Genomic DNA, 17,394 nt, shown 5'->3' with positions numbered 1-17,394 from the left:
AATTCCGACATGAGGACGGTTTATTGACCCTGAACTTTCTCGATCGGGTTTGCTTCACGCACGGTGTCGTATCAGTGGCGCTGTGTTTTTGGCGTTGGCGGATGTTGTGTTTCAGGGTTATTTTTACCACTCGGGGCTCAGTGGGTTTGAATGTTGAGACGATTTCAATGCTTCGTCGCTGCATGCTCTCTGGTTTTTTTATTTATTTATTTTCCGGTTGACCTCAATCAGTCCGGCTCTCCCTGTCTTGTTGTTTTTGTTCCTTTTTATAGACTCAGACATCAATTTTGTTCTTTTTCCTCTCAGTCTTTTGGATCTGCTGATGATTTGAAAATGAATTGGATAGTTTAAGAAGCTTTTTTTTTTTTTTTTTTTTTAGCCTGGTTTTAATGTGATTTTAAACATTGTTTCCGCTCAGCTCTTGTTTTTACCTCTGTTGCTTTTTCAGATTACACAGCTCTGGTAGTAATAATCGGCTCGCACAAAAATAACTACACGGAAACTTTTTGGCTTTTGAAATAATAAAGATCTCCAAAGTGGAACAAGTCATCAACATAGTCAACACTTGAAAAACAATGTCTCTAACATTTGGTGTATTTAGGAATGTATGCATTACTTTAAAAAGTAGCTTGTTCCATTACTCACGCTGTCTTGTTTTATTCGTAAATCTCACATTTGTCATTGTTACCATCGTTTCAGTTCTTCAGATCAACATTGCTTGTGGTGTTTTCAGGTAGTTCAGATCAGTTACTGTTTATCCTGCAGTTGAAACTAAACTTGTGACCTGGAAAAGTAACCTGAATTTGTTTCTCTGGGTTGAATCTGTGTTATTAACGTGCAACTCTGTTGTAGTGTGAGCCAACCAATAGCATCAAGATTGTCGAAAACAACATTCAACAGTAACATTTTGGCTTTTTTTAAAATGTAACAAAGTCAGTAATGTAGAAATTTCCCCGAAATGGAAGAAACTATGGAAAATAACCATCAATTTAGAGAAAATGCTGCATGGTATATATCCACTTTGAATTAATATTACTGTGCTATCCACTATAATGTTTTTGATTGAAGAAAAAACAATCACAAAAATTGCAGAACAAAGTTTGTTTTGTTTTTATTTGTTTTTGTTTTTTTTTCCCCAAGAAATGCAGCCCCATTTCTGTCTTAGTATATTATTGGCTGCTGTTATTACATTTTCTTTTTTTTTTAATAGCATTAAAAATAATTTAATAAACTACTAAAATACTGGTAAGATGTTAATATAATAACTCAAATATGTTATTCCACTATTAGCAAGTTATTACATTACTTACTTTTGTACATTTAAAGTATCCGGTGGGTATTATGTTCTTGGTATTTGCCATTATCACATACACTGCATAGATTTTTAAAGCTACAATGCATATTCTAACAAACATCCTGAAAAAAATTGAATATTTTAGCTTTCATATGTCAGCATATGAAGTCTGTTGTTTTGTTTTATCAAAACACCCGACGGGCCTCTCCAGGCATTTGTGTCAGAAAAATATTTAAAGCAGAACTATGCAAGATTTGCTTTAGCGCTCCCCCTACTGGTCTCCTGTGAAAGCTCACTGTCGTAAACGTTCTCCGCATCATCCCCCCTCCCCCACCCCCGCCCCTGCGTGCAGAGAGCGTCCCACTCCCGTTTCCTTTTTTTTACGCTCGTTACACAAAGTTTTTTTCTGTCTTTTTGGTTCTGCCATCCGTGAGCACCTAAGGGTGGCGTTGCTAACGCTAGCGAGGGTTTCATGTTTGTTTTACGCGCTTTTGTTAAATCTTCTGCAGCGGCAGTTCCTCGCGCTGCCCGGGAGCTTCCTCCGGTTGCTCCCTCTGTCGTAGACATGCCTGCCTCACACACTCAAACTTATTGGAAAACAAACACACTCGGAGATGCTTTCAGCTCAGTGCAGCGAAGTCACTCGTACTCACTTCTACCAGAGGAGGTGCCACTCCTCTTTATTTTTCAGTTACCAAACAGAAATTAGAACCAATCAACACATCATGCAAAGATCGTCTCTTGCAACACAATGACAGATATCGCGCTCCAACAGCTTTTATACTTATAATCCCGTATGAGTGCCGTAAAGCAGGTTTGTTCTCGCGAGATGTTGTCGGGTCGCTCCTCTGAAATTGCAAGCGCTGTTTTCAGAAATCAGACCCCGGGGGGAGTGGAGGGACAGGCGAATCACCGTGACAAGTCTTTGCTTACCCCCACAGGGCTTCTGAAACACATTTACTGAGGTAAAAAAGTTGCATAGTTCTGCTTTAATGAAGCAGACTAGATGCTACAATAATACACAACAATCAACAGACTGACAGGCCGAGTTAAATTTTACACACTGTAAAAACAGCTTGTCCGGGAGAGTGAAGCAGAAAACATCGACACATTAAAGGCCTGTCTCAAAAACAAAAGGACAAATCAAGTAAAAGTAACAAGGCGGGATGAAAAAATGAAAACAAAAATCCATTAAGACAACATTTCATTTTTTTAAGCTTTTTGTACAAAAAGTCAAACTGTGAAGCTGTTGGATGGTTTATTGTCATTTCAGCTGCGTGGGTTTATTCCTGTGCTGGTGATGACGGTAAATGAGGACACAAATGCTCTCGGCAGTGAAAAACACTAAGCTGCCATCCAGATAAGCTTTTATTGTCAGAGCCGGAGCAGCGTCAGCAAAGCATCAGGAAAACCTCCGAACCTGTCTTTCCCTCTCGAATTTCAGGAGAAACCCTCTCCACTTTCATTTCATCACCGACACGGTGGCCAATCGCATCCTGAGTTCGCTGTTCCAGTCCTGGATGGTCCCGTCTGTGCAAGTCAGCTTCTACGATGCGGATGAACTCAAGGTAAGAGGAAAGCACACGCAGCTGTCAGTCCTTGTCCAAAAAAAAAAAAAACCTCCTCACATCTGTAACCCGCCGCTGCCTCCTGGAACAAGGTGAGTCAAAGTCAAAGCCAACGTTTACTACATCAAAGCCGAAGCCGCGCCAGGCAGCAGTGAGGTTACAGTCAATAGCAGGGATAGAGAAACAGCTCAGCGGAAGAGTCGCAGAGCATCAAACAGTGAGACTCGTCTCCGAGCGTGAAGCAGGAGGTCACAGCTCGCACCTTCATGTGCTCGTCAGATCATTTGTCACATTAACAGAGATCAGAGCGTCGTTATCGCACTCTGATGATGAAGTGGGAAGGTCAAACTTCAGATTTAGCTTTCAGTGTAATTTAAAACCGAGCTGAAATGAGGAGATCATGCAGTTTATCACTGGAAAGTTAAATTTAACTGAAGGCTTTATAAGTGCTCTAATGTCTGTAATGGATGGGATTTCGGGATGGCACTACAACTCCTCATAAATAAATGAATGGCTTTATGGAAATGTCCCACACATTCTGTGTGTGGGAGATTTGTTAGATGCAGGAAGAATGAACAAGTGTGTGTCTTTGAGTGAATTTGACAAGGTCCAAATTATGATGCTGAACTGTGATACTTTAATCACCAACAGTGAGAATTTGCGTTGTTGCAGATCAACGACACTCTTGAATGTCAATGATATTTTCCAATAGTAGTGGCTTCTTTCAGCATGATGAAGCATCCTCCCATGACTCGGAAATCACTCAGGGGTAATTTAAGGGAATACAACAAAGTTTGAGCTGTTGCCCTGGCCTCTGAAATCTCCAGATCTCAACCCCATTGAGCTTGTGTGCAGTGTGCTGGAGAAACCAGTCTGATCCAGCTTATATGACTCAAATATCTTCTGCTAACATCTTGACACACCTTCAGAGGTCTGGTGGAGTCTCCAACCTCTGACAGGTGGTCTTAATATTATGGCTGATTGAGGTAGACTACATATGTTACGGGAGAAAACATTGACAAATGGAGTTTTAATGGTAACTGGACTTCACCTGTATCGCAGATTTGACCTCTTTAGCAGTCTCAACACACTCCTAATGATCAGTCTCATCCACTCATTTGCATACACTAATCAATCAAGCGCACACACAAACACACACACACACACACACACACCAATGGTGATTTGTGCAAGGCAAGGTGCCGGTGCACCATAAGGAGTTCATTGTCTTGCTCAAGGACACTGCCTTACTCATCCAACCTCTACATTGCTTATGCGCAGTGTGACCAGGGTTCAGGGTGTCATGTCAGTTTTATGTGTTTTTGAGCTGCGTGTTCTAAAGCAGTTTTGTGGCGACGCCGTCGGCAGCTAAATGCGTGCGTCAGTGAAACCTCCCTCTTTTAGCAAGTCAAGTGACACTTCGGCACGAAAAGTTACTTCACCATCAGGTCAATGAAGGAGCTCAGAGTGACGGGGATGTACGGCCCCAGCATGAATTAGCATTTTGTGTTTCCAACCTGCGTGGCGGCATTCTCCTCCCGCGCTGCCTCGTGCTGAACAATGAGTCCTTTGTGCTTTCAAATGCTTCGACCTGCAGCCTCTCTCTTCCCTTTCCATTAACTCGCATTAAAGTGGAGGAAAACAGCCGAGACTTTAAGCCGATTATATTTGCAGATGATGCACTTATGCAGATCCAATTACTCTGAATCAAGAGAATTAATTAAAAGACACTATTTGCAGATTCAGGGGAAAAAAAACACATTGAGCCTTTGCCAAATATGCTGAATGTGTCTTTGTGCAAACCCACGTATGGGATTCTGCTCCCACATAATGAACAGCTCAGCACGGATGCTTTACCTGTTTGAAGAGGCTGTTCAGAGCCAGTCAGAGGGATTTCTACTGAATATTAAAATGCATGTTCTGTTTTTTGTTTTTTTCTGTTGCAGTCTGAAGTGTCGTGGATACCCAACAAGCACTACTCAGGTATTTACGGCTTGATGAAGCTGACGCTAACCAAAGCTTTGCCCTCAGACCTGTCAAAGGTCATCGTCCTGGACACGGACATCACCTTCGCCACCGACATCGCTGAGCTGTGGGGCATTTTTAGAAAGTTCACAGGTAAGAAAATGGTTTGTGCCTTTTGATTCATGATTATTGCTAATTACATGTAAAGCTGTTGTTTATAAAGGGATATTTCAGGAAGGTTATGCGATATTGCAAATCATCGAAGCAAAGAAAAACAAAGTTATAGTAATGAAGTTCATATAATCCAAGAAAGTGTTTGACATTTCCTTATTCATTTATTACCCAAACTCTTCATATTTCATGATCAAGTCAATGATGAAAAACAGAAAGAAGTTCTTCATGTTTCACTTTCAGCAGCCGGCAACCAATGCGAGTTTATAATTTATATGTATTTGAAACATTAAAAAGCATCAATATACCTGCTGAAACCTCTGATGTGCCTGATGACTGAAATACTTTAATATCTGAGAGAATCAAACAGAATCAAAACTGAATCAGTTCTGAAGTTTTCCAGAACTTCTGCATTGATACACTTCAGTGAAGGTTTTAGGTTAAAAAAAGCTTCACATGAAGGAGAAGGCTCTTTGAAGACTCGGGGTCTGACTCTTCAGGCCTCATAAGATCTTCCATGTAGTTTAAAAACTACAATGTTGTTTTAGGGCTTTAGATTAGGGTTAGGATTAGAGATTACATGGAGGGAAAAACCTAACGAAACCTGCTGTGTGTTTGAACGTTTGATTCACAGATAAACAGGTGATCGGTCTTGTGGAGAACCAGAGCGATTGGTACTTGGGAAACTTGTGGAAAAACCACAAACCCTGGCCTGCGCTGGGAAGAGGCTTCAATACAGGTAATCAGCCGTCGTTGCAGGTTGTTTCCTGGCGATACCATCGCAGACATGGACCTGCTGTTCTGCTGCACACACACTAACAGAAGAAAAGAAATAAGGTTGCTGACGGATTATCTCTCTCTCTCTCTCTCTGGTGCAGGAGTCATTCTCCTCTACCTGGAGCGACTGCGGCGGATTGGTTGGGAGCAGATGTGGCGGCTGACAGCAGAGAGGGAGCTGATGAGCATGCTCAGTACGTCCCTCGCTGATCAGGTGAGCTGTCAGAATGGTCAAGTACGGAGTTGTCTTTGGCTCAGTTAGGGTCAGAAAACATCACTGACATTCGGCGGGTAAACAAATTTGATTCCAGTCGAGGGGGTCACGCTCCAGATTTGATTGACATTCACACTAGAATCGGTACTGCTGATGATGCTCAGGAGACTCTCCTCATAGCTGCACATTCACCCACCGAACACTTGACTGTGTTTATTCACAAATTGCTCCCGATCCAATCCTTTGGCAGCAGATCAAGGCATTCCGGTGTGTCGACCTGGTCAAAATGAGCTGATAAAAACTGAAATGTGACTCTGAACATGGCTGTTGGTGCCAGACAGACTGGACTGAGTATCTTAGAAACTGCTCACTGAGCATCATTTAAACACCACAGTCCCACCGAGCATTGCTGCTAACAATGTCCAGCTCTTTCTGATCCGCACTTTTAACAATTACTTCCAACATATTGATCAGTCCGTTGGACTTAGACGGTTTCCATAGTTCATGGATGTCATGGATGTTCAGCTGGCAGATCTGCAGGAAGCTTTTGGTGCTGAAAAAATACTGAGGAATGTTTTCAGCTGCTGTCTGAATCAATACAACCAAGAATCAAAACAGTTCAGGTGGTCAAATAGTGTCTACAGAAGGTTTTAACTGGTGTGCAGGTGTACATGAGGGAGAAACTCTGGGCTCAAGGGCACCTTGACACAACAAAAGATAAAGAATTAGCCCACTGACACAAGTTAAACACTGAGGATATTGTGAATTTCCTTGCACTGGATGCTTGTGAGTTAACTTTCAATCCTATATTTACAACTTATTTCATTATTTCAGAGTTTTCCAGTCCGACTCACAATAAATGCAGAAATAAGATACATACAGTACTTTGCTTCTGACCTAATCACCTGCTTACTTATTCATACACAGCGGTTTGTTTATCCGTACAAATCTGCGCTTCTGAATACTCATCAGTTTAACCTCTTGTACTATAAGGAAGATAGTTTCAGTTCTATATATGTTCATATAAGAAGCATATAGGTAGGAGTTTACTTGCTCAGTTCCGACATGAATCTTTCTGTTCCTGTGCTTTAATGCCTCCTGATCCTGTCATTGCGATTGCTGCAGGTTGTTGAACCTCTGTGATTGTGTGTTTCGTACGCAGGACATATTCAACGCCTTCATAAAGCAGAATCCGGTCCTGGTGCATCAGCTGCCCTGCTTCTGGAACGTCCAGCTCTCTGATCACACTCGCTCCGAGCAGTGCTACACTGAGGTGTCTGACCTCAAGGTACACACACACACACACGCACACACACCAGCAGCCAATTATCTGATTCCAACGAGCTGACCCCATGACCCCAGACATGCTTCCCGCATCATTACTCTCTATTAATCTAACAGTTGTTCTCTTAATTGTGCAGAAAATGTTAAAGATCTAAAATGATACTAAAGATGATGTTATCGAATCACTTGTCTTATTTGACAAACGGTCCAGAATCTGCTAAACTGTTCATTTATAATCCATTATGACAAAGAAATGCAGACAATCATCACACTTCAGAAGAATTACAATGATGATTGACATCCTCTTAACAGCCAGACTTCTTCAGTGCAGCCACAGCGCTTATATTTTGAAGGACTGAAATAGTTTGCAAACAAACAAATCCCTGGCTTGTTTCGATTGAAGATTAAGGCTTTGATTAGTGGTTAAATCACTCTCCTCAAACATTTGTGGGTTTCAGGTGATCCACTGGAACTCGCCAAAGAAGCTACGTGTGAAGAACAAGCACGTGGAGTTCTTCAGAAACCTTTACCTGACCTTCCTGGAGTATGACGGAAACCTGTTGAGACGGGAACTGTTCGGCTGCCCGAGTCAGGCCAATCCGGAGAGCGTGCAGGTTAGAGCCAGCGGCTCAGGCGCTGTCCGCCGATCCCTTCACAAACAAGACAAAGTCAAAGGGCTGATCTGCTGCTGCTCCCTGATTTCAGCTGAGAGTTAAATGGTTCATTCAGGCAGCTTACAGCTGGGAAACTTACGAGAAGAGAAAGAGTCACTGCTGAGTCAGGGAGCATTCTGAGGAGGATACAGAATAGTCAGATCTCACGTGTTGTGCAGAAGAATTATACAGCATCGTCTTAGCCACGGACAAACTGACCTCAAGTAAGAGGCCATGAATGTTTAAATGTGTTTTATCTCTCAGCTCCAGACGGCTCTGGAGGAGCTGGATGAGGACGATCAGTGCTACGACTTCCGGCGAGAGCGACTGACGGTGCATCGAGTGCACCTCTACTTCCTGCAGTATGAGTACACTCCAACCGAGGACGACACCGACGTCACGCTGGTGGCCCAGCTCTCTATGGACAGGTACGGTGTTTCCATGCAAGCACAGTTTACCACAGATTCACATCGATGTAAATCAGTTTTGGGTTTGTTAGAAAAATAGAAAACTCCAGAGAATGTGGCTCGTGGTCTTCTTTGTTGAGGGATGACTGTGTTTCCACCAGGCTGCAGATGCTGGAGGCCATCTGCAAGCACTGGGAAGGCCCCATCAGCCTGGCGCTCTACATGTCCGACGCCGAGGCCCAGCAGTTCCTGCGCTACGCTCAGGCCTCCGAAGTTCTCAAGAACCGCAAGAACGTTGGCTACCACATCGTGTACAAGGAGGGCCAGTTCTACCCGGTGAACCTGGTTAGAAACGTGGCGCTGAAGAACGCCAACACGCCCTATGTGTTCCTGACCGACGTGGACTTCCTGCCCATGTATGGTCTCTACGATTACCTCAGGTAAGACCGACCCTCTGGCTCTCAGGTTTATGGCCGGTAGCGTTGACTCTGCAGAGCAACTTGGTTTTTGCCCTTTTTGTACTTCTGGCAGCAGCCTGCGCAGATAAGCTTAAAAATATAATAGCTAATAGCTGTTAACCTTTAACCGCAACCTATAAAGACTGTTTCTATGAAGTTTGTTGTTAGTTATTCTTATTGGAAGAGAAAAAGGGCTCATGAAAATTAACATTTTTATTTACTTAAATACTGACCATGAAATGTATAGGAATCAAATCATGACTAAGCAGCAGTGATGCTGGGTGACAGTAATTCAGAAAAACAGTGGCTTAAACTGCTTTTCATCAAGAGATGATTTTCTTACTGAGAGAATCAGAAAATCAACCTTTGACTTTGATGACTTCGATGGCAGAAATCTTGAAGTGTCGGTGCACCGACAACAGTTCACTGAGGACGACTCATCCCCATTCCTCTCCCATGTACTTTCACTGCACTCCAAAAAAAATCCTTCATGGAAAAGAAATATCAGTAAACTGTGCTTAAAACACCAAACATTCACAGAGAAATGCAAGTGTAATTTCATTTGAAGTGTTAAATTTTACTTGTGAAACTCTAAAGTCCTCTTTTGTTGACGTAAAGGGTCTGGTGACGGCAGCTCATTTTATTTTAGCAGAGCCATTTCAGCTTAACTGTACTGAATGTGTAATGCTAAAATATTATTTTAATATTTGCACCCAGAGAGTTTTTGGGATGAACCTGAACGAAACAAAATGAATAATAAGCCTTTTTTTGTTTTAACATATCAATCACAAACCTTGATGTCTGACATGCAATCTGATCATGATCAACATGATTAAAGCTGTAATTTTGAGGTGATTCGGGAACTAATTATCCAAACAGCATGACACCAACATCAACTACTGTAATTAACAACACAACTTCTTTCTTTTTTTCATTTTTTCCATGGTGAAGCGTTTTAGGGTTTAATTAACTTTTTTATTGCGGCTTTGTGATGTTCAATAACCCTGCTTTTCCTCCAGCTGACAGAGGAAAGAGTGTTTGCTTCTCATTTCAAGCAGCAGACTTGTGTCAGACTGTTTTGAAGATGGGAATTATCTGTTTGTCTGACTTGTCAATCATCCCTGCAGCGTCAGGAGGTTATTGTTCTGCCTCTTTGAACACAGGCTGATGTGCTCGGCGACTTTTGTTTATGAAATTCCTGTTTAAATTCAGTTGCGCCTTGTTCGTCTTTTTCTGGCCGCTGCAGAAAGTCTGTGGTGCAGCTGGACATGGCTCACACCAAGAAGGCTCTGGTGGTCCCCGCGTTCGAGACTCTCCGTTACCGTCTGTCTTTCCCCAAATCCAAAGCCGAGCTGCTCTCCATGCTGGACATGGGGACTCTCTACACCTTCAGGTACGCAAACGCAGCCGGCTGTTTACAGTTTCATGTCAGCAGATGAAGATTTGAAGGGATGACATGCGACGGCCGCTCCCTTTCCGTTTCCCCTCTCTGCAGGTATCACGTGTGGCCGAAGGGTCACGCTCCTACCAACTATGCCAAATGGCGAACGGCCACCACGCCCTACAAGGTGGAGTGGGAGCCGGACTTCGAGCCGTACGTGGTGGTGAGACGAGACTGTCCCGAGTACGACCAGCGCTTCGTGGGCTTCGGCTGGAACAAGGTGTCTCATATCATGGAGCTCGACGCTCAGGTAAACCCGATTTCACAAAGAAATACTAGAAACTCAAATCTAGAGTTTAAAAAAATTAATCTAGATATCAGGATATATTACTGACTTAGTATGTTTAGGTTTTTTTTCTACCTTACATTTTTAATAGTTACTTCGCAGGTTTTTCTTTCCCCTGGGAATGATGCATTTAATTTTGTACTCATGCTCCTCTATATTAAAACGTCAGCAAACATTTCTAAATCTCTGAAATTCACTTCCGATCCAGTTTGGCAGCCATGCCGATACATCTGCAGCAGGCAGCTGCACTCTGAGGTTTTTCTATGTTCTCTGGCACAGAAAAATGACGCCGCCCCACTCCCACGACATAAAACATGGTTAATGTCAAATATCTTTCCAATTTATCTATGAAATGCACCTTGGTGGGATTGTAAAAGAGAAAAATGGATTTGTGCCGTACAGATGAGGGCCACATATTAGTGAAAAATCATTTTATCTGCAGTGTTAAAGGTTAGTTGGAAGAATCTTATAGCTTTCTAAGGCTGAATTAACATTACACCTCGAAGACAAGAGCTGAGATAAATGCCATCGAAGTCCATAAAAAATGATTGTCTTTTGAAAAGCATCAGAAAGTTGATGTTGCCTTTATCCTGAGTAGACCTGAAGCAAAATTAACTCTAATCCACTTATGATTATGATATTTGCATACTTGTTTGCAGATCAGTGTCTTTCATTGGACATATATCTTAAAAAAAAAAAACAGAAAAAGAAATGAAAACAAATCCTGGCTGCGTGTTTTTCCAGGTCTGGAGCAAACTAAGCTGCAGCCATGTGGAAAATGAGAACTCGCCACAGAGTGAATCTCTTCACATCCTCCAGGAAACAAAACCAGCCAGTTTAATTCCAAAGTTGCAGGAGGAGAAACTCTCTATCGGAGAGCTGAAGATAGAGATTAACTATAACTCCAGCATGTTTGGCAGCAGCTTATCGATGTTATGAAAGCAAAAAAAAAAAAAAGTCTTAATTACTACAGTTTTGCCATCAGTGAAAACAGTTTCACTGTCGCTCACTGAGCTCTCAGGTCAGCATTTGCACTTTTAACAGTTACTATTTCATGAAACTCTTGTTTAATGAACTCGCGTCTTAACCTAATGAGTGAATTCAGCTCAGTTAGCGTCACTCCACAACAATAGCTCAGTCTTCACCGAGTTACTTCTTAATATTTTCTGTAACTGGTGAAGCGGCTGCGACTCTTCCAAAGCGGCAAAAAGTCACAGAAATCCATTTCGTCCGTTGAGAGCTTGGCTCCGAGCCGCACTCAGAGTGTCTGTTGTCTCTTGCAGGAGTACGACCTGATGGTGCTCCCCAACGCCTTCATGATCCACATGCCGCACGCCCCCAGCTTCGACATCTCCAAGTTCCGCTCCAGCTCCAGCTACCGAAACTGTCTCAACACGCTGAAGGACGAGTTTCACCAGGACCTGTCCCGGAAATACGGCTCGGCGGCTCTCAAGTACCTCACCGCCCAGAGGAACATCTGACAGAGATCGTCTAAAACGAATAAGGAATAGAAGCGGGACAGCAGAGAGACGGGTGGGCGGATCCTTCGGCGCCCTCCGCAGCTCGGACTCGTACTGACGCCGGGAAAAGGACGGCAGAAGGGGGAACGTCGCCACCGAGCGTGATTTTGAAAGCTTTACAGCCCTTTCGAGCATCCCCGGGCTCCTGTGCATTAACTCTCCAGTCGACTCCACCTTCAGGTGACCGAGACGCAGAAACACGAACCCCCAGCAGGACGGCGGGGGGTTTCTGAAACGGCTGAACTGGCTGGGCGGGAGGAAACGGATGAGACCAGCTTTAAGGCCAGGAAACAACAACCATATTCTGACTATTTGCTCTGACAATCAGGGCTGTTATTTTCTTTTTTTTTGTTCCTCCAGAAGACATAAAGAAAAAAAACAAAAAAACAAAAACAACAAGCCGGTCAGCTTGGATTTCTGGATACCGCGGGACCCCCGGAGGTTTGGGAACACATTAAACATTTGAATCACATTCGGGAGGCCGGTCGAACTGGAGAAAGATTAAAGCCTTATCACTTTCCAGATATTTACGAAGATATTTAATGATATTTTTATTTCTTCTCTTTTTATTTTTCCCCAGCGTAATTCTGAACCAATGATAGTGAGCATTTGCATCGACAACATTTTGATTATGGCTTTACATAAGAATCAGTTTATTTTTATTTTTTTTTTCCTTTCTATATTTTCGGACCTCTTTGAAAAGATAAACATAGTGTTGAATTATTTCAGATTTTCTGTGGGCTTCAGGGATGTGCTTTGTTTGTATGCGTGCGAGTGAGTGTGTGTGTGCGCGTGTGAGTGTCTGTGTGTGTGAGAACCAGCTGCGTCATGTGGCACGTCTCAAACACGCTTCCAGCTTGTCGTCGGAGTCACGCTCGCTTCTGTCCTGCATGTGAACGGCTGCACAACATCTTCCTTTCACGTTAGAAGTCGGTACGACGTTTCCTCCTCATCCATCCCGCCGAGAAAAAAAAAAACCCTTTTCTGATCAGATTCTTCATCACCAATAGGGACCAACTCACCCGACCAACACTGACCCCAGACAGGGAGTTGGTGTCAAACGAAGTTTTGTGCAGAGAGACCGAAGACAGGAGCTAATTTTTTTTCATTTGTTGTGTTTGTGCCATTTCTGTTGTGTCGGATTCACTGGATAATTGTGCCATCTACTGTAAATCTTCACCTTAACGGTTTTTCTTTGTTGAAGTCCAGCTGAAATTACAGATTTAAACAACTGCACTAATTCAGCTGTCAGCCTTTAAATTACTCATCTAGAGTTTTTAGAAAATCAGGCTGATCAGAGGTCAGCCTCCACCTACAGAGGTTTTAAAATTTTAAATTTCTCTACATTATTTGGCCATAAAATCCATACAAGTCACCAATATGGAGAGCAGCTCTAATTGTTTGTGTTTCCTGAACATTTGTATGAAAACACGAACGGTGTTGTTGGAAAGATTGAACTTGTCCCAGTTCAGGAGCTGGATGTGGCTCTTCAGCCACTCTGTAGCGGCTCCCTGCAGCTTTTAGAAAACTCTCATTGGTTGCACAAAAGACAAGCTTTCAAAGAGACTCTTATTAGATTAGGAAACCACACCTACTGGGATACGTCTAAAAAAGTAATCTACTTAAAGCTTAAAAAGAAAGATAAAACTTGTAAAATTGCAATAGAAAATTGTTAATAATGGTAAATGATAGAAAACAAAATTAGAAATTGATAAAAAGACTAAAAGGTAAAATAGGTAAACCTCAAAATGCACACGGCCGGTCAGCTGAAGTCGCACCTGATTGGCTCTGGAACCTGGGAGTGTGACGTCTAGCCCCGCCCATCAGAGTTGTTCCATCCCTGAACTCTCATTTTGGAAGAAAACAACTTGACCAAGACATTATTGATGGAGACGACAAATTGTTTAAAGGGAATGTTTCTTCAATGATGGTGAACAATGGGAATGATTTTTATTGTTTTCATAGAAATTTCTTACTTATTGTACCTTTAAATGAAACACGAAGAGCAACGTTTTAGAGATGTGAATGTGTTTTACATCTTTAGTCACACGTATCCACAAAACAAAACTGATTTTTAATATTATCTTCAACAACTAAGCTTTACCACAAAATTGCTCATTACTTTGTTGATCTTAATTTTTCTCCAAAATATGCCAACCTGTGGAGCAACAGTCCACAGATCATAAAGACAATGTATCATCACTGAGGACGTATTCAGTCAGGGAATTTTCCCATTTATGCATCGTTTATTACAAAATGTGATCATACACTTAAACTGGTGAGTTCAAAATATTGAAGCCCAACATTACGTTCAAGTCATCAAACTCCTCGATGAATGAGAAAAGGCTTCGGACTTGATGTGTACTAACTGTTTTTACTGGAAGATGCTGCCACTAGTTGTTCCAAATAGATTTTTTTTTCTTTGTTTCAGTGCAAAAAACATCCTCATTTCACATTTTGGATTTAATTGGAAGAAGCGCCGACACATGACACTGCTTTATATAAACTAGAAGCCTCTGATAGACCTACACCCCCACATAATTCCAGCTGGACTTCAACCCTCTGAATGTAACATTTGTGTTGCTCGTTCGTTGTTCATCCAACACTTCCAACCAGCGCAGGGTTCACAAATAAGTTGACTATGAAGTGCTTCTTGGATATTTTTTCTCAGTATAACTTATCTCCTCCTCTAAAGAAAAAAAAATTACTGGGTTCTTTTATTTATTTTTTTTCTTTTCAGTGCTTCTTTCAGTAAGAAAATCACCCTGGAGTCATGATTCAATGAAGCACTCAAGCAGTTTATTGTTGAGTCGTCCCTATTCTAAAATCTGAAAGACTTTCACATCACTGTCGATGAGGTGAAACGATCCCTCAGAAAGAGTTTGGAATAGTTTGAAGAGTTGAACAATAACTACTCTGTGAAGCTGTATCTCCATGGCAAAACACAAATATCCGGTTAGCATCCACCACATGGAAGACAAGTTATCATTAAAAAAAAAAAAAATATATATATATATATATATACTGACATTTTATTAAAGGTGCTGTAGGCAGGATTTTGCTAGTCAATGCTAATTTTTCTGTGTTTTCTTTGGATTAAATTTTAGAGTATCCATTGATAATCCATTAGGAGTGTAGCATAATTGCACTACCGCGAGGGCGCAGCGTTTCCATCTGTCTCTGTTCTGAGCTGAAAGGCAATCTCGACAGCTCCAGGTATCTTTGACCAATCAGAAGAGCCCCTGAGGCTCTAACCGCGATTGGTCGAGGGGGAGTCGTCACATGTTCTTGTGGGAGGGGCTTAACTTGCGTAAGGGCGTGATGTTAGAGAAAACAGGATAGGATTGGCTGTGCTGGGTTTCAAATTGTCATCTTAGATGGGTCAAATCGCCATCTTGCTTAGGTAAACCTAAGCAAGATGGCGGAGATGCGGAATCCTGCCTACAGCACCTTTAAGTAGGAGTTTCTTTTTTAATTTTCTTTTCAACAAAACAACAAAAGTAGAGAATAAATTCAATGGTTCATCACAGGCTCAAAGCTGTATGTTCAGCGTAATTTGTCCTCTTTTATGAAACTAGAATCCAGTGAGTCTGGACAGTTTGAGGTGAAACACTTTCAAGAGTCAACATGAACTACTTATGATGTGGTGGTGCTACTTTACCGAGAACCTTTTCCGGCATATTTAGCTAATTATTTTTAACATCCAACAAGAAAATGTCTCAGAAGTCACAAAAGAGGCATTTACTGCCATCCTTATGTTGCGCAATCAAAAGTTGTTGAGTCTCATTTGATGGACACTCAATCCAAAAAAACAGAATGCTAAATTTACCGACATAAAGACAAATAAGGTAGGAATACAAATATGCAACCCGGTTTTTCCTGCAGCTCTCTATTGATCTGTTTGTTCTAATATGCAAAGTTGAGGCCGAAACATGATTCCTATTTATTTTGACTGATTTGAGCTGCTGTTACACAGAAATCTGAATGTGCCGGCCAATATTCGAGCTCCTTGCAGGCCAAATAGAGTTTTACGGATCTTTTTCTGTTGTAAAAAATCAAGATGAGAAGATTTTCAGGAGTGACACTGAAGTTCACAGCGATTTCAGACTTTAGTTTTCAATCATTTGTGGGGTTTTTCTGTCTGTTTTTGTGTCAAAAAGCTCATTTTCTGGATGTCTGCCTGCATTTGTGAGGGAATTGAAAAAGTAGTAAAAAAAAAACATCAACAAAAAGACGAGCAGAGGAAAACTGAAATAATTTCCACGGAGCAGACGCAGGAGTCGGGTACTGAGCGTGGGATCATGGGCGATGGTGTCGGCGACGGCGGTCGGGTGAGTGTGAAGGGTGCCATGGAGAGCCCGGCTCCCTCCCCGCTGCCATCCAGCACCGCCTCCATTGACTTGTTGTTGATTGTGGTAAATGCTAGTGCCTTTGCTGTATTGTGAAACTGGATATTGATTGTACTGTTGTACCAACAGGGCCTGGGGATAGTCAGGCACTCTATTTATTATTGTTGACTCAAATCAATCATATTTTTCTATGTAAGTGCTTTAAATAAATTTGCCCTTTTTTAATCACTCTGTGTGCTGCTGACTGAGAGAAGGTGCAAACCGCAGACGTTTGCATCATTTCTGTGAAAATATCAGTATTTGCGATGATGGAGACCTTGAGGAATTCTTTTCTATATTCTTACCCCTGCAGGCCAGAGAATGTGTTGAGATGTTGAGAAATGTTAAATATTGACCGAGGTCAGTGGGTTTTTTTTTTTTTTCAGTCTTGTGAAAACCTCCATGCCCAAGTAAAAGTTCCCAATACAAACTGAAAGTCTTAGATAAATAGGAGCCTTGGTAATTCTCATCCTGTTCTCATGTAAAATATAATGCAGAACGTGGATAATCATCCCTGAAGTATGTTTAATAGTTAAACAGTAAAACAAGCAACAACAGAATACACAGGAAATGAACAACAACAAAAAAAAGAACACGGTGCTTGAATTGAAGCAAAGAGCAAAATAAAAAACAATTAAGTCCAGGGAAATTCCACCAATGCACTGTGTCTACACATGAAGACCGCAAACAACCCCGTCGCAGAAGATTCACACACTGGAGTCAGACCTTTCAGCTGAAGCTGAAAACAAGCCATGATACAAAACAACCGTAATAAAGAGAAAATGGCCAACAGATTTACATTATGTCTTCATGTGAGCCCATTTCCATAAAGTGTAGCGTAATGTGTGAATTACAGATAAACTCTGGATTCAATGGTTTGCAATTTTCAACATGGTCAGCATTCAGCTGCCCAAAGCTTCGAGAAGGAAAAGACCGTAGTCGATCATGGAAGTTTTCCACAAAAGCTC

At 41.9% G+C, this 17,394-nt stretch overlaps 1 protein-coding gene across 1 annotated transcript in view; it reads left to right on the top strand.

Moving 5' to 3' along the window:
• The window catches only part of large2 (LARGE xylosyl- and glucuronyltransferase 2), a 35,336-nt gene extending 20,216 nt beyond the window's left edge, over window positions 1–15,120 (top strand). Inside the window, exons 5-15 of the mRNA XM_030095539.1 lie at window positions 2,739–2,862; window positions 4,809–4,980; window positions 5,633–5,737; window positions 5,877–5,989; window positions 7,152–7,277; window positions 7,732–7,887; window positions 8,191–8,354; window positions 8,495–8,773; window positions 10,038–10,184; window positions 10,287–10,482; window positions 11,802–15,120. Coding sequence (XP_029951399.1) covers window positions 2,739–2,862; window positions 4,809–4,980; window positions 5,633–5,737; window positions 5,877–5,989; window positions 7,152–7,277; window positions 7,732–7,887; window positions 8,191–8,354; window positions 8,495–8,773; window positions 10,038–10,184; window positions 10,287–10,482; window positions 11,802–11,999 — 1,780 coding nt within the window. The 3' untranslated portion in view covers window positions 12,000–15,120. The remainder of the gene's footprint in view (window positions 1–2,738; window positions 2,863–4,808; window positions 4,981–5,632; window positions 5,738–5,876; window positions 5,990–7,151; window positions 7,278–7,731; window positions 7,888–8,190; window positions 8,355–8,494; window positions 8,774–10,037; window positions 10,185–10,286; window positions 10,483–11,801) is intronic.
• The last annotated feature ends 2,274 nt before the right edge of the window (window positions 15,121–17,394 follow it).

The sequence above is a fragment of the Salarias fasciatus genome, chromosome 1 (genome assembly GCF_902148845.1).
Source record: "Salarias fasciatus chromosome 1, fSalaFa1.1, whole genome shotgun sequence".
In the NCBI taxonomy this organism is placed as follows: domain Eukaryota; kingdom Metazoa; phylum Chordata; class Actinopteri; order Blenniiformes; family Blenniidae; genus Salarias; species Salarias fasciatus.
Note: the sequence above shows the minus strand (reverse complement) of the source record. Positions and strands in the feature narration are given on the sequence as shown.